The sequence below is a fragment of the Hemibagrus wyckioides genome, linkage group LG26, assembly GCF_019097595.1.
Source record: "Hemibagrus wyckioides isolate EC202008001 linkage group LG26, SWU_Hwy_1.0, whole genome shotgun sequence".
Classification (NCBI taxonomy): domain Eukaryota; kingdom Metazoa; phylum Chordata; class Actinopteri; order Siluriformes; family Bagridae; genus Hemibagrus; species Hemibagrus wyckioides.
In genome coordinates, this window is record NC_080735.1 from 9140643 (window position 1) to 9164635 (window position 23993).

The 23993-nt window shown below is 38.5% G+C and overlaps 1 protein-coding gene across 1 annotated transcript; it reads right to left on the reverse strand.

Annotated features, from left to right (window-relative positions):
* Window positions 1–299: 299 nt before the first annotated feature.
* On the reverse strand, window positions 300–22857 carry sugt1 (SGT1 homolog, MIS12 kinetochore complex assembly cochaperone). Its single transcript, XM_058380829.1, has 13 exons — window positions 22422–22857; window positions 22290–22338; window positions 18277–18367; window positions 15816–15885; window positions 15518–15588; window positions 14870–14923; window positions 11253–11281; window positions 10733–10755; window positions 10441–10537; window positions 9223–9330; window positions 1743–1839; window positions 1466–1638; window positions 300–901 (listed from the first exon to the last, which is right to left on the reverse strand). The coding sequence occupies exons 1-13, from the start codon at window positions 22433–22435 to the stop codon at window positions 800–802; spliced, it is 978 nt and encodes a 325-aa protein (XP_058236812.1). The 5' UTR covers window positions 22436–22857; the 3' UTR covers window positions 300–799.
* Window positions 22858–23993: the final 1136 nt, after the last annotated feature.

Here is a 23993-nt window from a genome sequence, read left to right on the forward strand (position 1 = left end):
CGTTTGATTAGCTTCAGAGAGGAATCGTGTGACGTGAATTTATCATTTAACGTGTTAATGAAGAGGTTTTAGAGAATGATTTTGTTTGGTAGATTTATATTATATTTATATTTACAGAACATAACTATATTAAACAGAGATGCTAAATTTTTTCAGCCAAATGTTTGAGAGGCAGGTGCTTCATGAACTAAACACTGTCTCTGTCCTTTATGAAAGCTCCAAAGTGTGATAGAAGTAGTGTTGGATATCTTTATAAAACATTTTGATTATGAAAAAAAATAAAAAAATACAGGAGTTACTTTTTCAGACCAAAGAGAAAAATTTATTTACAATGTGTTTTAATAATCTTCAAGGAAAACACAACCCATGAAATACATTGTAAAAATGGCCAATATGCATCCTGACGCATGGGCAAGTGATGAATGATATTCGAGAAGGTCGAATAACGTCAAAGACGAGATGATCTAGACAGCCGTTCTTCACATCGCAGACTGTAATGTAAGGGCAAAGAAAGAAAACTGCAGGTGTACTACATGTTTAAATTAACAGGGGGTGGTTCTGGTTCTCAGGCACAGTGATATCGCATCCGGGCCCGATCTTCAGTGTCACTGGCGAATAATTATGAGCGATAAACAAGTGCCCACCACGACGATTAGTCCCAGCTTGTCATTATGCAATTAGGTCTGAAGGACAGGCCAAATGTGAACAGGACATAATGGGAACATAAGTAAAGGGAAGGCCAAGGCTGTGAGGTGATTATGGAGCTGTATGTCTGATGATAGCAACATGCCAAGTTCCTTCAATATTGTTTCCATTCCATATCATCAGGGGGATTAACATCTACTTTTCGTTTACCCACGTCTGTCCAGTTGGTACTAAGAACTGTGCCTCCTGATTCCATCTGTGAAGAGAGTAAAGAGTGATAAAAGCTCTCAGCAAACTACATTAAACAAGCCACTATATTGATAAGCACAGGAAACATGTAAAATCTAAGTGGAAGGCGAATCATATAGTTGTTTCATAAATAAATCAAGAGAGGCACAAAGTCAGACCATGAATTAATTTTCACTTTCCCAGAGTAAGCAATTATTCCAAAGAAATCACAAATATATTAATCTTTATTAAAATATTAACATTTTTGTCTCGTCATTTAACAACAGTTGAAAAAACTGCAATGATCTGAAGAGAGTCCAAAACTTTTGAGTTAAAACACCCTAGTTACTAATTTTAGCCTACTTAATTATGTATCCGAAGCTTTCAGTTGCCCAGTGGGCTTTACGATTTGCCAATTCCTGAAGATAAAACTAAATCTTACGCTGGCAATCTTAAGAGACTGTATATAAATTAAGCATGCTGTTAGATTTGGGATGGTATGTGTCGGGTATTGAGACAGTGTTTCTCTACCAATGTTTAAAGGTTACTGTAAAACAGTGAAAGGGGGCTTGTATTCCCAGCCAGGACTTACAAAGGACTTGTTCATGGCCTTCTTGACCTCATCTGAGCCATCAGAGTAGATCTGCTGAAACAGCTTATTCAGTGCTGCATCTCCCTCTAGGTTTTCATTCTTCTCTTCCTCCTTAATATCACCCACCAACTTGTCCCAGTTGCGGGTGTAGTGGGAGGATGACGGGTATTGGTCTGAAATGAGAACAGGAATAACAGAGAAAAGCAGAAATTGAGAGCAGGGAATTGTCAGGCTGACTTTATTTCTGAAGAGGAGAAACGTGCTTCTTGATACTGACTCGGCGAGGGAGAAAAGTGCTTCAAGTTGGGAAGGATGCCTTCGCCTTCCAGCTTTTCCCACCGGATGGCTTCCGTCTTCTTCATTTTTATCTCCACCTGAGGGAGGTAGAGCAAAAACAGACAATGAGCTATTGTCAAATCCAGTCACCTTGACTTGTTGCCTAGGCATGTAAAATGATCGGGATACCCAAAAACCTTCACAGACACAACCAGCAATCCTGATAGGAGCACATTCCTCAGGAACAGTAGAGCACAACGGATCTGTGCATTGCAATCACCAATGAGCTTACAAATGAAAGACGCATACTGAGCGGAGAAATATGTGAAAAACACCTGATAGAAATTGTTTTCATGAAGGTCAGCAGAAGATTTAGTGCAGACAGTTGGAAAATTGGAAATGGAGATGCTAAAGTATAGTAGTTTTTGTTAAGGGTAAAGAAAAAAAAGAAAAAAAAAAAAGCTTAAACCTCTGACACACTCTTATTTTATTTGGAAGTTATTTCCCAGGTGAAATGGCTGGGTCAATATATTCTCTTATAAGAGCTTCATTATCACCAGCATCCTTTAAGACCAGGAAAGGAAATATAAATGGGACTAAATTAAAATCGGTTCCAATGGTGCAGCTGAAGCATCAATGTGCCTTAAATAGTGATTTAGGTGAAGGCAATCAAGCTGTAAATTAAAACCTCTGGCATGGCGAAACAGTCAAGTGCGAAAGGATGCAGCATAAAAACACAAAACAAAGGATCCTCAGTGAAACAGAGAGAAATTGCCCTCTGAACATCAGGTGAACATTTTTACACCTCTGCTGCTTTTTGCAGCTTTGAGCGGTTACCAGCACTGCCATGGATGATGACTTGTGAGGACTGGCTCTTTTTTTTTTTTCTTCACTCACTCTTGGGGCTATGCAACATTAATCTCCTTCCTATATCTGTTGGGGCTGGGTGTAAGGGGAGGTGACAGGCGCGGCACAACTGCTGAGAATCCTGACGGGCATCAGCGAAGCTGCCTGACAGTGCCATTAGGACCCTGAGGGGTGGCAGGAAAAAAAAATCTCACCATGCTACCTAAAAACTGCCTGCCTGTCATCGTCACAGCCATTAGAGCAGCCGGTGGCCATCCCTGGCATGTCACATATCCTGAGCTTCTTAAACTCACACCACCCAAAATACCCAAAAGAAAGGGGGTTTGGGGGTGGGCAAAGCCCTCTTACAAAGTGTCAGTGTACAAGACACTGATGTCTGGCTGTGGATTATAAGACATCTCATTAAAAAGAAATAAACAAACCAACAGAGACAGATGTGGAAATTAAAAAGGGATGAATCTGATTATGTATCTGTCAGGGAAATGATTCGCAACAACAGCACAGCTTCAGATCGTGTCCTTAGCCTTTTCCCCTCCTTCCTCATCCATCCTTTCTGTCCGTTAAGGCAGCTAGTAATTGGTTCCTCACCATGCGAGCATATCAAGAAAGGAGGGTCAGGCACCTCTCAGTGAGAAAATGGAGGGGTTAAGACAGTCAAGTAAGCCAAACTTCTTTAATGTATGGCAAGACAACAGAACTGATTTGAGCGTTTTATGCGGAGAATCAAAACAGAATGATTTGTTTACCCAGTTTCTTGGGGGTTGAAACACACTTGCATAAAAACACATATGAAAAAATGTCATGCACAAAAAGTATGCTTGCATTAACAAGATTAAGTACAAAAGTCCAACTTTTGACATTCTAATTCACCTCCTACTCAAGATGCCTTAGGCTCTCTGTTTTTCACTGAGGGGAAAAAAAAAATCCTATTTGCCAACTCAGAATTCCATGTTGACATTTCATTTGAGACCATGTTCGACTGAAAGTGAAAACCAACCCCAAGGCGCTTTATTAAAAAAAACCTTTTGCTTTAAGAGCCTAGGGCTTCCATCCATTTCCAAGTTCCTGAGCCCCAGAAAACCACTGACTTAGATCAAGGACTAATTATACAGCTGATACACACAATGCACATAATTTACTGTTCAGTGCCAACAAAATCTTGATAGGGACCAAAGTCTGGCACTCTGAACACTCTACCCAGCAATTTATATTTACTGCTTCTGAGATATTCAAGAACATGTGGCACAACCCTATGAATATGTTCCTATAAACCCTTTGGATAAACATTTTACATTATACTTCCACATACAGCTCTAAACATTTATTGCATACTGTATATGCAAATCAGGTAGGTTTGCTGAAACAAGAAGGTTAATTAGTCAACTAATTAATTTGTGTACGCTGCATCAAGTAAACAACCGGTCTTTTACAAATAATGAGGTGTGGGTCAGTCACCTAGAGGTCTGACAACTGCTCTGGTCTGCAGCTGACTCAATCAGTTTGTTCTGCAGGCTCTGTTGTTCTACTGAAATCTACACAAGTGCAAAGTAAGGGGAAAAAAACAGTATTGAGAATATTTCAAGGTTACAAGGCTGCTGCATTTTGAAGATATCGAGGCATGCACTTCTAGAGATTGCCTGTTGTTCATGTTTTAGTGTGAAAATAAAAACACAATATAGGATCAGAAAAAGCATCTGTGTGGCAAAAATCTCGGGTAGTCGACAACATCTTTGGTGAAACTGCATAACAATGAAGGCAGAAAGAAGATTTGGATTCTCAGCATGTGCCATGTTTGATGACAGTGCCGAGCAATGCACCATGCCAGAGTGTTCGCTAAAACCAGGTGCTCCAGTGGGGCCCAGCAGACCCATGGACAAGTGGGGCTTTGTGAAGGCTCAGGTCTGGCGACCAGGACTCTGCATGTGTGTATGTGTGGTTGAGGGGTGGAGTGTTGGTTACACCTCCCTCTACTCTTCATCACGTTTAAACAGGGCTCTTGTTACACTAGCCTACACAGGCACCCGTGGTATGTGCTTCTTTCCACCGTTGCCATGGCACAAGGTCCAGGGTGGAAGTGAGGTGAATCTGGTTGAGACAGTTCTCAGAGTTGCATATTTAACAAGCATGTGTGTGTGCGCTCTCTCACCAAAACAATCATTTGCTTGCCATTTACCAGGCTTTGCAATGTGTTTGTTCTACAAAGGCTAGAAATTCAACAGCTGGTCAATAACAATGGCTGCCTGTTTGATATTGGTCCAAGATATGGACAGCAAATATCCATGAAGGTTTCAGTCACTAATTGTGTTTAGAAATTCTTGGAGCACATTATCCATGTTACTGCCCAAGCATTCAAGTCTTATTTTTGGCTTCTCCTAAAATATAGAACAGGACATAGGAGTGTCTATCTGCAGGCAACTTGTCTATTTAACAGCTAGGGTTTGTTTTTGTTGATAGTGCACAAGGAGAAGCAATAACTGTGCCTACACGTTGGTTTTGAGGTTGATCACAAAGCAAACATTTTTTAATTTAATTGTCTATTATAAATCAAGCTAAAAAAACTATTTAAACTGATTTACACATGACGTGACATTTATAGACCAAAATCTACTACTTTACTCATCAATAATGTTTTAATAGAATCAATAAAATTTTCTGACAAGTGGCAGTTTATAGAGTGAACACCATTCAGCAGTGGACAAATCATAAATTTATTAGCTAGCCCCCACCAGGCAAGCAATGCTGCAATGTGCCACCTAGTCCCATGTTTTCAGGTCCAAAGAAACTGGCTAGACTAAAAGGTGATTGGTCACACAGTGTATTTAAATATAGTGACCATGTCTGATAGTTTTGTGCATTAATATGAAATAAGGAAAATTGAAGTAATACTGCTGTAATACTGGTCATTTCTAACCTCTGACTAGAAAACCTAAAGAAAATGCCCGCCAAAATGGGAACTCAAATCAAATTCAAGTGATATCAAATCAACGTGGCTGCTCACAACATCAGCAATAAATAATGTGGCACCTCTTACATTTACGCAAGTTTTACACAAATTATATATGCATTTGCTTTGAACCAATTCACAAACAGACATTTACTTGTTAAAAACAACATGACAATACAATTAGCTGTTTGATGAGATGTGTATACACACACACACACAAACCTCTCATCAGAGTTAGCTGGTTAGCTTGTTGCTAAGTAAAGATGAATGTGAGGTCATCCATGACTTGTCCCACTGTGTAGCTTGAATGGACAGAGGTCAAGAAACAAGTCAAAAACATTACATGATTATTCTTATTAAAAAACTTTTCCAGTGTAGCACATCATGTGCCATTGACGAGGTCAACAATCTAATGGGCAGTGTATGAAATTATCATCATGTACTGAAGATATTATACAAGCCTGGCTAGCGTTGTCCGTTTCTTTTAATACAGACAGCAATGCAGTACACTCGAGAGTTATATAACGGCTTTGTGCTGGATTTATTTTGCTCTATTTTGCTTTGTCAGTGCTTTCAAATACCTGCATGCTATTGATTCAGAAAAGATTTGTGGTGAAGGTCCGTCACCCTTGCATGCCAAATTAACCCAGCTAGCAAAAATCATTCAACAGTTGAGATGTAATGATACACCAGGAGATGATGCATAAATGTAATGATTTGCATTGTGGAAATGTTTGATATCTTTGACATTTGATTAATTATGTATCTCCTGCAATTTCATTATTTGAACACCAGGGGTCCTAATCTGTGCAACCAGCAGTAAAATTGAGAAACCACTGGTCACTTCATTGTGTTCTTTTGTGGAGAACCTACGCCATTACACATAAATCATCTGCAGGCATGACAAATAGCCTGATAGCTGCAGATTGCAACAACCAACACGCAGTATACAGTATACAGTTACATATCCACGTTTTAATAGTTAACAAAAGCTATTTAAAAGCTTCCTTTTCCCCCCCACCACCATCCTGGCACTCCAACCATCTTTCATTTTATTTTAAATTTTGAAAACATTTTCAGATTATCGAATCTGCAGGCTGTGAACATCGTATCGTGATAAGAGTAACCTCTGACCGCCCCTATTCTACCATTAGTGAGATCGCACCTTGGTTCATGTGTGTATTGCCGCAGGCTGTGGGATTAAGAAGTATGAACTATAGTTACAGCATCAAGGCATGTCACACCATTAAAATTAAAATTTTAAAGGCATTAAAAGTGAAAAAAGGAAGCAGGTTTAGTTTTTGTGGTTGTTAAAGCTACTTGTCTGCTGGGTAATTAAAAACAACCTCCTGGAAAACCTTTCATCACTGCTATGTTTGATTGGTTAACATTTGCATTGCATTTGGTTAATGAGCGTGTTTCCGAGAACTACGTGGCTGCAATCATATTAGCATGCGAATTCTACCCAGGATGATGCATCTAAAATTATAACTGCCTTTTAGCACGCTACGCTGTACCTGATTTTAACGACACGTATGCAAGATGGCTACCCCACATGTGCTGCGTTTGTTCCTTGTGCTGGTTGTGCAACACTAACAAACAGTAGGGGAAGTAAACCACATCAGCAACAGACTAATAATACAGCTCTGTATCAAGCTGCAGACTACAGAATTATAGGGTTAGGGTTAAACTATTCAGTACACGTATATTAGTATATGATTTCAATCATAATTTAACAAACCCCTCAAGTAGGGCCTACTTAGAAGCAGTCTCTAATCATATTAATCAGTTATCTTTCGGATTAGTATTTAATAAATCCTTTTAACTGTAAGATTACAGTATTAGATTTAAAAACCCAGCATAAATCATAGAAGCCAGGGAGGTTGTTCCAGACCTGCTTCTTATTGAATATCAATTTTAATTACAAGTAAGGATCTCAGTAGAGTGACTATTCTGAATTGGACTGGATTAATCAAGCCACTATAAATTTACTGAATCTGACAAAGAAAAAACATTAGTCTGTCGATAATGAATATTTAGAAAATAACACCTGTATTTAACTAAGCAAATAGGCAAGAGCCTTCCATTGGATAATTACTGCAGTGATTAATAAGTTTCATCTGACTATAAGCTGATGAGAAACTAGTGACTGCATTTCACAACGGTCAAATTATTGGCCTGCATCAAGCAAAGTAAACAAATATGGAGATTGCTGAAACTTTTAAAATTGGGTTAAGAACTGTCCAAGGCATTATTAAAACCTAGATGGATAATTGGTGAACCATCATCTTTGAGAAGTGGTCAGAAAAAAATCTTGAATGATCACGATAACATTTGGTGAAATCAAAGAGAACTTGAGGAATTGGGTTTACACAGCTGTGTAGTCTTAAGAAAGCCACTTATCAGTGAGGCTAAACGAGAAAAAGCTTCAGTTTGCTAGGGCACATAAAGATTGGACTCTGGAGCATTGGTAAAAGGTCATGTGGTCTGCTGAGTCAAGATTTATCCAACTGCAGAGTGATGGGCACATCAGGGTGAAAAGAGAGTCGGATGAAGTGATGTACCCATCATGCCTTGTGCAAACCGTGGGGGCAGTGTTATGATCTGCATGAGACATGAGATATCATTTTCACACATAGACTGACCACCAGAGTTCAGACCTTAACCCTATTAAGAATGTTTGTGTTATGCGAGAGAAGACTTTATGCAGCGATCTCACTCTCTTATCAATACAAGATCTTGCCAAGAAATGAAAGCGACTCTGGACGGAAATGACATTGCATGAGCTTAACGAAACAAGGCCATGGCGAATGCGAGTCGTAATCAAATAAAATATTAGTGTGTGCGAATTTTCTTTGCCAATGCAGTGTATATAATTGCTATGAAATATTTTATTTAAAATATTTGATGTTTTACTCAATATAGATGAACTGTCCTGCTACTGAGCACTCTGACCAAGCAATCGTTAGGAGATGCCAAGCTCTCAACATGCTCAGGAGTGATATTACATGCATGTTGTCCATTATATGTATACCACATGAAGAATACTGTTGCAATCCTCTACTCATCTAATTCTACAAGAAAACTTTGTGTTCTTACACAATGCCCATTTATTTAACTACGGTGCAGGGGTATGAAAGAGTGGCTCGGGAGACAGGCTTTACAAATCTCTGTCTGCTATCAGCTATAAACCTCCCAAATTAGTTGAGAGAAATCTTCCTTATCAACATGCACAAGAAACCCAGTTTTCTGCCAGGGGCCAACACTGGCCTAGTCGTATTGTAGCAATGCTAATGAACGACAGAACTACAGCACATCTCTTCATCCCCTATACACTTAAAATAGACCTAGCAGAAAAGCAGACAATGACGTGCTATATCTTAGAACCTGGCTCATAGTACATGATGCTCTGCAGCTTTCACCATCTGCATTTCCCCAATTTAAAAAAAGTGCAATACTAAGCTGATTCATAAAACAGACTGATTAATACAGACTATTTTTTATGAAAGATGTTATCAATAATAGTGATGTTTTGCAGAATTTCACTGTTTAACTTATGTTTCGAATTTGGCATTTTATTTTATTCAATCATAAAAGGCAATGTAATTCCACTAGGCTTCCCCGAAACAATCTATTTTAAAATGAACAGTGCACAAGGTTTATGACATACCTTGGTGGAGAGGATCCTGTATGTGCTCTGCTCAGGAACCACAGGGTGTAGAAGGTGGATATTTAGGCAGTAATCCTCACCAGATGGAAGTTTTACCAATGCGTTCAACTGTGGGAGGCGGCCACAAAAAAAGAAAGAAAAGAAAACTAAATATCACAATTTGTTTGCATTTCATCTGGGTGGTCTGCAATACGAGTTTAAATAAATGTATGCTAATGTGGGTCAATGATTCGAGGATTAATATTCAAAACTTATTATGAACGCGAGCCAATCAAAATCAAAAAATAAAAACAGGCTTAGCTGACCAGAGATGCTGCTGCCGAAAAGATCTGATAAATTATGTAGATCAACGAAACTTTGTTCTACTAAGGCGTCCCTGCAGGTGTGGTGAGGGAGAAGCCAGGGGGTATGTTTGATGCCCTGGAGTGTATCACACAGTGGAAAGAAAGCAGGAAGAGATGGAAGCCCCCAGCCCTGAAACTTCTCCTAAGGCTTAGCTTTGAGGCTTGCTTCAACTCCAAGTCTCCTGATCATGCCTCCTCTCCTCGTTTTTACTCTCTTTCTCTCCTTATCCTCCACTCCCCACACATATTCAGAGTTTGTGTGCTTTAGAGGAGGATGCTTTGAGCTGGCGAGGCCTCCTCATTAATGCCGCGCAGACTGCTGGTATATCCCGGCGGGAGCCGTGAAAACAGCCTGCAGGCAGGTTCCCCTGATAGCACTGCATCCATATTTTATCTCATCTCCAACTCGTTTGCAACCAAATTATTACACTATACTCACATTATCCGTAATTAATTTATAGGATCCACATCAAACAACGGGTGAAACTTTGATTTTCCCTTTTTTTTAAAGGAGAAAAGGGATAAGATAAATGGAGAGAGAAAGAGACAGGAAAGGAGGGGCCCTGAACAGATTTTTTTTTTTTCCACTCTTCTCTCTTTTAATCTGAATGCTTTGTATAAGGACATGTTGTTAAACAGTTGTTTATTACTGTGCAAGGTGGCATGCTGGCAACTGTGACAACACGTCATAACTTTCTGTAATTCTAAATAATAGAATCGACACGTGCGTTTCATTAAAAATGGTAAACTCTAGATGAGAATTCTGCACTTGTTAAACATTATGATTAGGAAAAAATGGATAGATAAGAATGATGCTATAGAAGCAGTATTAACATCAGGGTACTACAAAAGCCATCTCGGAACTGGTTGTTACCTCCTTTTCCTTAAATGCGATGCTAACATCCTCCTTCTTGACATTCTTCACCATTAGGGTGATAGTGACTTGAGATTCTGTCTGGTACCAGTCATGTCTGAGGGGAAAATAGAACAAATTGACAACCAAATATTAACCACTGGTTTTAGTACTTCTAGAACAGCCAAATAATCAGAAACTACAATTTCTTCAAAAGCTCACATAAATATTCTCACATGTGACTGTGTTTTGAGGCATTATGGAGCATTATGTGGTATTTCAATGCATCAGTCAGTAATTCTCTTGCACTTACTTGACATGTGGAGTTGCAGTTTGCTGTCGATGTTGAGAAATGTGCGTGTGCATTCCACATGAACCAAAGGGAAAGACAAACAAGTCACAGATCAATGAAAATACAGCAGAAAATAGCTATGCCATTAATAACCCGCTGTATCTAATGTCTTCTGGATTGTTTCGTTTAAAGTGAGCAACAGTGCCCCCAACTGGGGGAATTTTTTTACAAAGGAAATTAACAAAGAATTTTTCTCTAGGGGGGGAAAAGTGCCTGAGCTAACCAGAAGTCAGGCTTTTACTACACTCGTTTGTGATTCATGCTAGAAAACATGATCAGTTTCATTTCAAGTAACAAAAAAGATCTTTCACTTATTGAGAATATTGTAAGTAAATTAAAGTAGACATAATCCTGATCGAAAAAAGGTGTGTAGTCCTGACATTAAGGTCATTCGTGTGTTGATGTTAGTTTAATTCATTTGACTCTAATGCAATATTAATAATGGGAGTAATTTCATGGGACAGCTTAAAAGCATACATACCAAATTTGAGGTTCCATTTTGGTCTTGTGCTGTTACAATGAAGCAGAAAGTACAAAGCATCAATTAGATAAACCGTCTGCAGACTTGTGCTAAATATAACCTCACTCTCTACAACTTATGTTCATCTGGAACATCATACTGCATCTGAATGCAAATAAATACATAATTAAACCAGAAGTCTTCCGCATATTATGCTTGATAAAACAATGCACATCTGAAGTATACACAATTAGAAACACAGATGTAAGAGAGACACCATTATGCACATTTTAAGTCTAGTTAGCCCACACAGTTCACACACTCAAGTCTTTATAACAAACTTTAGACCGTAAAATATTTCCTCGCTGGATATAATTCTATAGTTTGGGAGCTGTTTACCATTCCAAGTGGATTTTGTGGCAGCATAAATGAGCGCCTAAGAGGTCTCCCCCCCCCCCAGTATTAAGCTGTTATGTCTCATAAATTATTGAATATTTTCATAAACAGTATGAGATGGAGCTCGCAAGCATCCAAGGGTGCATTAATGGCACTTAAATTGAGGTCGCATTTCAAAAGAAGGGGGAAAATACGGGGAGAGATACGACGGGGGAAAAAAACCCTCTAGTTTTGAGTTTTCTCTATTGCTGTTCTATACAGAAGAGCCAGAGGCTGCCAGGGAGGATTAAAAAAAAAAAAAAGCTAAAGAGCAGACAGATGGTAAATGTCCCTTACGACATAAAAGGACTGTGTAACATTTTACAAGAAAGCATCATTTCAATACAGAAGGGGGGAAGGCAGCCTTGATCGGTCTAGACGCTCCGTGCCACAAAAACCGACCACAAATGATAAAGTGCTAAATAACGCAAATCATTTCTCTGACAGCTTCTAATTCAACCATTAGAAATATGACTTATGAGAACTTCGCATGAGAAGTGACAGTGACAGCCAAAGGACAGCATGCTGCTTGATTCTTGAATCATCAAAAAGAACGATGCTGCTTTTTAAAAAACAACCATGCTGCTCCCAGCATGTGCTGCGCAGTGTTTTTCTAAACACACACACTTTACTTCTGCTGGTGGCAAGTTCAACAGGGTTGTTTATCATTTACATCAGTGCATTAACAGTTATTTGTTGCCCTCAGGCATTCAATACAGCATGCTGGGTCTAAGAATAGCCCCGGTTTGAAATATTGTATGAGTGAGCGAGCTGTTAATGGAGATCTTGGGTCAATAAGCTCACTTTTGACATGCACGTTTAACTAAGGGTCATTACGGCGCAGTAGCCACTGAATCCATACTAATATTTATTCTGCCAGCATGTTTGCCAGCTGTGTTCAATCCTACTCTCAGAGATCTACAAGGCTTTAAAAATATCCGAATATCAGGGTTAAGTACATTGGATCACTGCGGAAAAAAAGATAATTGCAGTTAATTATCATGAGTAGGATATCGGAACAAAACACATGGCACTGCAAATGAAGGACAACTATTAAACGCAGAATATTTCTTAAACTGTTTCTGCTCAAGTGATTAGACCTTTTTACATATTTTTTTTAGCTAAACAGATAAGGATGCATGATCAGCATTATGGCGTTTCTACTATAAGCAAATATAAGGATTGCTAAATCCACTTCAAAGGAGACGTTTGCAATGTTTATAGCCTCTGAAAAAAATGCAGAGTACAAGAATGATGAAAAAACCCTTCTTTAATCAATCAGAATTGATAGCAATGTGCACTGAAAGCATTTCCAAAATGATTTCGGTTGTGATTTCCATCAACAGCATCCCACAGAAAAGACACTGTAATTCTAATAAAAAATCATTAAAATTCTTCTGATGAAATCAAACAGGTGATTTGGACCTTTTAGTGTGCCTCTCTTGATATCCCTTCACTATAAACTGTTCATGGCACATACAGTCCTTCATCTACATTAACTGCTTTAAGGTGTGTTAACTGAATTAAGGTGGACTGCAGCCCACCATCCCACCTCTGCCCTGGACTTCAAAAGACATTTTTTATAGGATGAATGGCATCTCTAAAAAAAAAAAAAAAAAAAAAAAAAGTGGTTATTGTACAAAATTGTGTGTGACTGCCCTGCGATGAGTTGGCACCCTATTTAGACTGTCCCCTGCCTACTGCCCAGAGTCCCATAGGATAGTCTTCAGGTTGCCCATGAAGGATAGTGGGGACCGACTTAAGGACCATCACACAAATTTATGAACATAAGGTGACTAGGATGGGCCAGTTAGTCCTTTCTCATTCATCGTGTATAGAATTTCAACTGCTTCCTTCTGGCCGGAGAATTAAACTACCTTTGTGCAAGAAATTCTTTGTACCTGCTGCAATCATGTTTTTAAATGACTTATTATAAATGTGTGTTGTGTTGCTGCTGTATGTATTCATGTATACTGCTGTCTACATAAAGAATTGCCTTTAAGGACAATAAGGTTAGGATAAACAGAAATACAAATGCTACGATGATTTTGTATTGAAAAAAATGGAGTTTGTTCCATCTTTCTCCAAAACCCGACTGCTGGTCTATGCGCTACAATGCTCAGCTAGTACACTCGCAGCTAATGAGTGTATGACATGGCAAGCAAGAATTTTAAAGATAGTGATGCATATTCAGTGTTTTTCTAACTTGTCCAGAAGGCTTTTTTTCAAACCAGTGCCTTTTTATTTCACTGCTTCGCGTTCAATCAGCAGGAAGCCTAATGCCCTCATGGCCTCATGAGGATTACCAAAAACAGAAGAAAAAAAAAAAAAAAACTGCTGCAGGCAAATAAATGAGCCACGGCCCACTGGCAATCTGAGGCATGGTGGTTGGAAACCTGGTCTATGATTTCACAGCAAAGTCACAAAGGGCAAATTAGCAGTGAAAATACTACACAGTTCTAAACAAGGTCTAGAAACTCTGGGCAACATCATTTAGCCGATCTGCTATGCCATGGTTTCTATAATTAAATTTTTCAGCATTTTTCAGTGCGTCTTGAACACTAACAAGCTTCCAACAAACATATATACGCTGATCATTCATTTTATTAGGATCATCTGGGCACCTGCACCTTCACGCAGTTTTCTAAATCATGTTGCATTAGCGCAATGCAAAAAATCATGCAGATACAAGTCAAGGGCAGCCTCGGATTCCTGTTCTTGGCTGACGGCAGTGTAACCCAATGTGGTCTGTTTTTGCAGCTCATCCACCTCAAGCTTTGATGCGTTATGCATTCTAGGATGATTTTCTGCACACTCATCAACAAGGTGTTTCAGCAACTAGACCTAAAACTTACAGGATGTTTTGGGTTGTTTTTTTTTTTTTAAATCTCGAGACTTGTTTGTGAAAATCCCAGGAGAGCAACAATTTCTGAAATGCAAGCAGCCCATTCTGTATAATGTGAACATAAACTTAAGCTCTTGACCTGTATCAGCATGATTTTTTTTGCACTGCACTGCTGCCAACTGATTGGCTGATTAGATAACTGCATGAATGTTCAGGTGATCCTCATACATTATGTACATTACCCACTGTCCACTTCATTAGGATCACAAGCAGATTTTGGTGGTTATTCAGAACTCCAGATTCGTTGCATGGTAAAAATAAATGACTGAAATGTAATAATTACTAAGTCTAAACTTACTTGCCATTTTCTCTTCACATTTCATGATCCACATTTGAAAGGCTTCATTAGCACCTGTGAGAAATAATGTACATTGGAACAAAACAAACGTGAGTGGACGCGGTTTGTACTTTCAAGCAGATGGTCATACATATAGCTCGCATGAAAACAGGCCACACTGCTTAACATGGCAGGTTTAATATTTTGGAAAACAGAACCCACGAAGTTCATTAGAAAATATTGAAGGCAGGTATAAACAAATCCTTAAAACTCAATGTAAACAGGAATGCCAAAGTCATCGACAAGCTTTTTGCTACATGTATGCCTGAAAACCCTTCAAAGAATGCTCTTTGAAGGAAAATATTGAAGAAAAACTATTTCAGACAGTTGACCTTGACCCTGTTGATTCAAAAATGTAATAATCTCAGACAGACATCCTGAAAACACAATGCATCCAACAAAAATAATAACTGTGGGAATAGGACTAAACCAGTCCTGGCTGCATCTACTTAAAACAATAAATTTCTGTTTTAAATGTCATAAATACCATAACAGTGATTGACAGGGCATATTAGTGAGATCCTAATTAAAGTCATACTTCACTTGATATTTGCTTTAGGCAACTTATTACTCACTAACAACAATGCCTTTATGCATAAACTGGCTCACCTTCAAGTCCTTTTCCAGCTGTGAAGGCTTGGTGGGCGGCACTGATGTTGTTAAGATGATATTCTGCAATTCTGCAAAACAAGAAAGATAAGCAGTTGCAATGAATCCTAATCAGGTAACTGTAGCACAATAAGGCCAACAAGACAGCGGTTACATATAGAGCTTACTAGGAGTGCTGCTGTTCTTTCTGCATATAGCAATACTTCATAAAGGCCAATTAATATTCAAATGTATATGAATAATAGATCACACAAAGCCACGGAGTGAATATAGGTGATTATGTTGTATAGGAACTCACCCTGTTCTCAGGAATGCAAGTGCCATACCAGGCTGAAGCTCCTGTGCTTTCTTAGCATCATCAACTGCTCCTAATAGAAAAATTAAAACACAAATAATATCAGGGGTGGAAAAGTCATTAGCCTGGGCACCTGGGAACAGCACTGTTGTAACCAAGTTATTAATGATTTTTAGTAATGCTATTTACTAACGTTTCTTTTTTTTTTCATGCATTAGAGCAATATGATGTGAACATACTTCTAAATCACACCACCTGTTATGCTACACCCACCGACTAATTTGACAGCATTTCACTAATCAGGGGTCTGCGCTATTTTTAGATACACCTGTATGCCCCGGCTCAGGTTGCATACCATCTGGGCAAGAGCAGGAACCAAATTCAGCATGGGTGATACCACAGTTCAGCTGGCGGTGGTAAAAGCAGCAAAAGGTCGAATCACAGCTATTTTATCAAGCCAAGGTGCAAAATGCAGTGAAAAGGAACTACAAAATAGGCACTTGGCATGACGTACAGTCCACATAAGCACCCTTCAAGTGACACAAGGTCTATTTCAACTGCGTCACAATGCAACAGATAAATCAAGAAAAGCATCTCATGAATTTTGACTGTTTCCCAAGGGGTACTACAGAGGTACTTAAAGTAGACTTATATTGCAATATTGATTCCTCACTGCTTTACCATAATCCATAAAAGAAAAAAAAAAAATCATAATTTAATAAACAAATCCACATAGCGTAAGAAAAAAAAAACTGAAACGTGAGCATTTCCATCCATTCAGGTTATGGAAAGTCCAGAAGGGTGCAATACTATCAGCTGTGAAGGTTTCCAGCAGCAACAATAGTGAAAACTGAGCTGGATGTTCGACTTTTAGGTGCATTCCACAGCAAAGCTCAGTAAACAGGGTCTACTTTAGATTAAATCAGTTGTATAATGTCTACATGGGCAACATTTTCTGTTACTCTGCTGCTCAAAATGTTTAGACATGCTTTAGAACTGACTGATGCATGAGGGGGCAAAAATAAATAAATAATTGCATTCATTCATTCAAACTTAATCTTCATCTCTTTATTTTTAATCTGACACTTGATTGGAATCTTTTCAAGTCAAAATGATCTCCACTCCCCTCTTTCAGCCAAACCAAAATTATGAATCCATTTTCAAAAGATTTCTCGTGGAATCTCTAATAAGTACAGTTAACGAATATTAGATATACAGCTCTCGTATTTATTAGGTGGAAAAAGACTAGCGGCATGGCTGCGTTTAATGACATTTACTATCGACTAGGAAACAGCTCTTACAGTATGTTGCCAAAAGGTTTTGGGACGACTGCCTTTACATGCACATGAATGTAATATAGAGTTGGTCCGTCCTTTGCAGCTATAACAGCTTCAACTCTTCTGTGGAGGTTTTCCACAAGGTTTAGGAGTGTGTTTATGGGAAATTTTCATTCTTCTAGAAGTGCATTTGTGAGGGCAGGCACTGATGTTGGACGAGAAGGCCTGACTCGCAGTCTCTGCTCTAATTCATCCCAAAGGTGTTCTATCGGGTTGAGCTCAGGAGTCTGTGCAGGCCAGTCAGGTTCCTCCACACCTTGCTCGCTCATCTATGTCTTATTGTCCAAAATGTCTTGGTATGCTGAAGCATTAATAGTTCCTTTCACTGGAACTAAGAAACCAAGCCCAACCCCTGAATTCCATGATTTGGAGGGGTGTCCCAAAACTTTTGGCAATATAGTGTATTTCCAGTTAGTAAAAAAAAAAAAAAAAAAAGTCCCTTTTTTTAGACGATACTTTCTGTATCATAGTACTGCACATAGAGCATGGTGTGTAGTATGTCATTTAGGACACTATAGTTATGTTTCAGAAGAAGCAAGTTATATTCACGGTTGTCATCCTACAATAATGGAAGGGCTTAACCTCATCTAATCCAAGCATTTAAAAAAAACAACAACACAGACCTGCTCTCCAGGATACCAATAGTATACTGACGTGTATTTGAACATAGTACCCATTATAACCTGTTTAATCACATAATCGCTACAGTAACGCAAGGAGGCACAGTAAGATGGTGCTTGCAACATGTGGATATGTCAACAACCAAGTACGAATACAGCAAGAGTTTTCAGGTACATGTGTGAACTCCTAAAAAAAAAAGACAGGCAACAAAAATAGTGTGATGGACACTAATCAAAGACAGGTCACAAACATAAAGAGCCATTACGATACCAGAACCAGTTGGTATTAAAGTGAACTTTATGGCACTGTGACAAATCCTTCACACGAACCATAAAAGGATATACGAGTTGATGAAAAACGCAGCCTGTTTTTTAAAAAAAAACAAAACTTCAAAATTATTTGAAGCACCTACCGCCATTCTGGACGAGCATGAGAAAAGGGAAGTGATAAAACAGCAACAGGAACTTAATAAGAACATGAGACATAGATAACACACAAACACTTACTGTTATAGTCTTTGAGCAGGATGTGTGCATATGCTCGTTGACACAGCCATTCTGCATGATCAGCCTTCTCACCTAAAGCCACATTCAGCTCCTGTTTAAAAAGCAGAAAAACATGAGAAAGGAGTATGTACAGCTAGAAACGCTATTAATGGTTTCATTAGTCCATTTTATAAGCCTGCAGTTGTGTTAATAATATGATTTCACTTATTTACTGTCTTAGAAAGACAGACAAATATTAGGTCTGCATGATATGAACAAAAATAGCACGCTGCAATTATATTATTAAACACTGTTGCTGTGATGTGTCAAGCAAAAAAGCATATATCGTGGGTTTTTTTTTTCTTTCTTAAACACACCGTCACTTTAATCAAAACACCCGAAGAAAACTGATTTCAGAATGCTCACAGAGCAAATAAAAACGTACTTTGGTAAATTACAAATTTTCATTTAGCAGGCTTCTGTTCTGAGATATCAATACTGCATAGGCTTAATATCGCAGTAATAAGAATAAAAATAAAATGGATCGGACAGAAAGCGGGGGTAGACAGGCAGACAGGCACTGGGGAAAGACACTAGGGTGTCTCAGCAGGAAGAACATAAACCTACAGAGTATCCGAGGGTTTCATTATAAATAATTAATGAATAAAACATGACAGGGCATATTGTTGTAGAAAAATAATCAACGAAGGGAGATAGTAATGTGGCCTGCAATAAGGCAGAGTTACTAATACCTGAAGTGTTTTATTCCTCTTATACCGAAACAAATTGCCAGTTTACTATAATAATTAGATTAATAAAGGGCATAAATTACTTTCTAACCATGTGTTTTGTAAGTAAGAAAAAACACACAAATGACTGTAGGGTTATACCAAAGTAACGCATGCCAGATAATAATGTGCAAGGGTACAAGTATTAAATATGTCATTTCCACTAACTAACTGTGTGTGTGTGTGTGTGTGTGTGTGTGTGTGTGTGTGTGTGGGTGTGTGTGGGTGTGTGTGGGTGTGTTGCAGCAACCTATAGCTATGGTCAGTTTCACTGACACAAACAGTAAGAGTTACTATGCATGTCCTTTACTAAAGCCTTTCTGGTTGCAACATGTTTAAATGTAAACTTATGAAAAACTTAAATCACACAACTCCCAAAAAGTGGGGAAACACAGATGTATACAATAAATAATCAACTGTCAACAACTTTCATCGGACAATCGATGAAAACTGAGGCCATGTCCACACTAATACGTTTTTTTTTTTTTTCTATCCGTTTTGGCCTTCTGTCCACAGCGTTTTTAGTCAACGAAAACATATCTTTCTGAAAACGTTCTCCAGAGTGGATGCATCTGAAAACGTCGCAGTGTGGACAGTGAAAATGGAGGCTTTCGTAAACGATGAGGCATTTTTAGTCATGTGACCAATTCAACGAAGATGAAGTCTATATTCTTGCTCTCCTTTGCAACTCCTGTGTTACTCGCAGCAACAACTCCAGCTCACTGTCGATTCCCTAAAAAAAAAAAAAAAGAAAAAACCTCGGTGCTTTTCCTCGACATATTGCCGCAACGTTTCAAAGACGGAAAGTAAATAAACGCCGGGCGGAAATGGCACAGGTTGAAGCGTCTTATGTTTCTTATGTTTAGTTTCCCAGTACAGGGATGCAAGCGTTTTTAGATTTTTCAGTATGGATTAACAACTTTTAGGAAACGATTGAAAATGATAATGTGGAGGCTTCAAATTTATCCGGATTAGTGTAGATGCATCCCGATTTTCTGAATAAGGATAGGAGAACGCTTTTTCATTAAACTCTGTATAGAAGTGACATCCTGCAGTGCATTATTTTCAAATAATTGCATGGTTATTCCACATGCAATACAGCAACTTGCCAGCAATTACAGTGTTTATTAATAAACTACATATTGTGCATTTCAGTGGTTTATAGTTAGATTTAATGTTGTGGAATGCCTGAGAGACAAGTTAGTTCCTGTCGTCACTTACACAAACAGCCACATCTCATTTTCTCTCTATCTCCACTTGATCAAATCTAGCTACAAAAACTGGTAGGCGTAAACTCCTTTCCTGAAGACTTTCCTGTGCTGATAAACTTCGCACTGTGACTGTTCCAAATCATGTCTCCTAACAAGAAAAAGGTCACCATATAAACAAGTCTGTGTTCTGCATTGTTAAACATGATTTTTAGAATCTGTTCATTATTAGTCTGAAGTTATGTGAAATGTCTGCTGTACACGTCCCTGTGTGTGAACTGAAACCTAGAAACAATAACGTGTTAGACACAGCGCATTAATATTAACGTGCAGTTCATGTTACATCCAGACACGCTGTCCGAACCATACAGTGAAAATAACCCACCCCACCTGACCAATCAGATTTGAGAATTAAACCATGCAGTGGTATGATAAGTGATAATAGGAGCTTTTTTTTTTGCTGATACTCTATAACATTAAATATAACTATAAATGATTAAAAAGCACAATGTGTAGTTAGTTTAAAAAATAAAGCATAATAATTATTAAATAAATAATCATTAAATGAAATTAGCTTTAAACAAAACTGTTTCAGGAAAGTGCTCACCATAACCACTTAAAACCTGGTGAAATCACACCACCTATTATTGTATTATTTTTCCATTACCGTTCTCCCTTGAGTATTTAATTATTTCTGACCAATCAGATACAAAAGTCCAACAGCGCTTAGGCAGTGGTATGATCTAAAGCTTCAAAATAACATGATGGAAGGCACTACTAATATGCATATGTAAAACGCAAATGAAAAAAAAGACAGACTAGGTAAAAAAAAAAAAAGTGGGCGCTTTCACCAAGAAATAGTACAAAGATGCACTATATTCCCTTAAAGTTTTGGGACACCCTTCTCCAAATCATTGAATTCAGATGTTGTTTTTCAATGGTTGGGCCTGGCCCATTAGTTCCAGTGAAAGGAACTCAATGTTTTAGCCTACCAAGACATTTTGGACAATTTCATGCTCCCAGCTTTGTGGGAACAGTTTGGGGATGACCAGTGTACAAAGAAAGGTCCATAAAGACATGGATGAGTGAGTTTGGTATGGAGGAACTTGACTGGCCTGCACAGAGTCCTGACCTCAACCTGATAGAACACCTCTGGAATGAATTCGAGTGGAGATTGCAAGTCAGGCCACAACTGGGACCTTTACATGCACAAGAATTTAATATGGAGTTGGCCCGCCCTTTGCAGCTATAACAGCTTCAAAACTCTTCTGGGAAGGTTTTCCACAAGGTTTAGGAGTGTGTTTATGGGACGAGAAGGCCTGGCTCGCAGTCTCCGCTCTAATTCATCCCAAAGGTGTTCTATCAGGTTAAGGTCAGGACTCTGTGAAGTTCCTCCACACCAAACTCACTCATCTTTACGGACCATGCTTTTGTGCAATTGTGTTACAACAGGAAGGGGTCATCCTCAAACTGTTCCCACAAAGTTGGGAGCATGAAATTGTCCAAAATGTCACAATTCACTGGAACTAAAGGGCCAAGCTCAACCCCTGAATTCAAGGATAAGGAGGGGTGTCCCAAAACTTTTGGCAATATAGTGTAGCTCTTAGTGAAGAGAAGATTTCTGCTCGAAATCTGAAGTCGTGAACTTTCATTCCTACAGAGGTTGATGGAGATGAACAAAACAGAAGGTAAATGCTGCGCTAAATACTGAATCCAGACAGCCTCTTCATGCCTGGTTAACTAGCTCATATTAAGGGCTCGGTTAAGGTGTTCAGGCACATAACCTAGCAACACGGCTAGTTAACTATTACACACCTCGGCTAAACTAACTTAGCTTATCACATCATTCATATTAGCATAGCTAGCTAGCATGATTTTTTTATTTCCCCTCCAAAATATCTAAGCTCATTAAAAAGTAAATTACCGACACGTTATCTTGTCAGGCAGCACATATTGAGTGTGTAGATGTCAGGGTCTACAGGGCTGCTAAGTGAGTTAGCCAATTATATTTACAGCCCAAAGCTAACTGTTAGCTTACCTGAAGAGCTCGCGCTGGGTCCGCGTCTATGGAGCTGTCAGTAAAACTCCTGCAACGAGATGCTTATATTATTAAAAGACCTTTAATAAATACATTTTTAACACAAACCATTCCAATTTCGGAAGCACGCACTTGTCGCTTGCCATTAGCCCGCTTTCTTCTTCTCGCGCTTTGCTTTCTAGAAAGTTCTGGATGTGTGCTAGTGTGATATTTTTCCCCCTACCGGTATTCCGTAAAGCCCGCCCTCTTTGGGTTATGATTGGCTGACCTGCGAGAATATTGTGCTACCAGCCAATCATAGCGCAGGAGGTTGGTTGCTGGTAGGTAATCGTAGCGCAGGAGAAACAGTTTGCCCGAATACAGGTGGTTGTAAGATATTGTTTATTGTAGAGACGGCAGTTGCTTGCAAGCTCCATGTAAACACGACGAACGGTCAACGTGAACATTTCGGCTGTATTCAAACTCTGTCAGAATACGCCTGAAAAAATAAATCCATGAACTGAAAATAAAGTTAATTACACGTTTATAGTGTCCATAATGAAAAGTGCAGTAAAGCCGTGAACGCTGATGTGACTGAAGACGGAAATTGGCGTCTTGTGACGTAAACTATAGATTTTTTTCCATGTGCATGGATCCATTTTATTACACGTTAAAAAAAAAGCAATATGAAAGTCATAAAAGTAAATATCTCATTACAAACATAACTTTATCAAGTGCCTCACTGTTGTACAAATCCGTGTAGTTTATTACATAACGACAAAATTGTGTAAAGTATCAGTGTGACAGCTATCTCAGTGCTGTTATGACAACACAATTATAGTGATATAATTGATCAGCTTGGCAAATGTGAGGTGTGTACTATGGCATTAACATACAAAATGCACCATGGTAAAGCTACCACACTAGAGCTTTGCTTGACTATAACACTTTTAGCTGTATAGTTATCTCACTGCTGACATATCTGCAACTAAAAACAGTCAGGGGTAGCAGAGCTGAAAATGTGTCTCATAAAAAAAAAAAAAAAAAAAAAAAAGGAAGCAGATATAAAGATAATTTTTAAAGAAAAAGAAAATGCATGAGACCAAGTGCAAGGTCTACTGGGCTACGCCCTGCGGTCACATGCTCAGATCACAACTCAGCATTGCTGTACAGCTGTAAACACTACAGTACAGCACTCACGCCATATTCATAGCAGTGTTCATGACCAGTCCTGCCAGTAAAACAGTAAATAAGCAATATATTTGTTATGTTTTGTTAACTGAATCAAATGCTCATAAGACATTACGAAGAATTACTGCAAAACACAGTCTCTTTCATATCAACCGGCTTAATCTGTTTTTTTTTTTCTTCCCCTAAAACGTGCTTTTCTTTTTCACTTGAATTCTGTTGGTTGCTATATAACATGAAAAGTGGAAAAATATCTAATATTTTTTTTTTTGTACGTCTGATGCGGGTTAGTAAAGCAACCCAGCTTAGATAGATAGATAGATTAAAACATCTTGACAAATCTACAGTTTATCCCATACCAACTGGTCAAAATAATAATAATAATAATAATAATAATAATAATAATAATAATGAAAGGTCTTTTATTATTATAAAATATTAATCCTGACAGGGCCAAAAATTAATGCATTGCTTTAAGGGTGAGTCAACAGCCTTCTAGCTTCAAATCAACTTTACATAAACAATCAATACTATGAA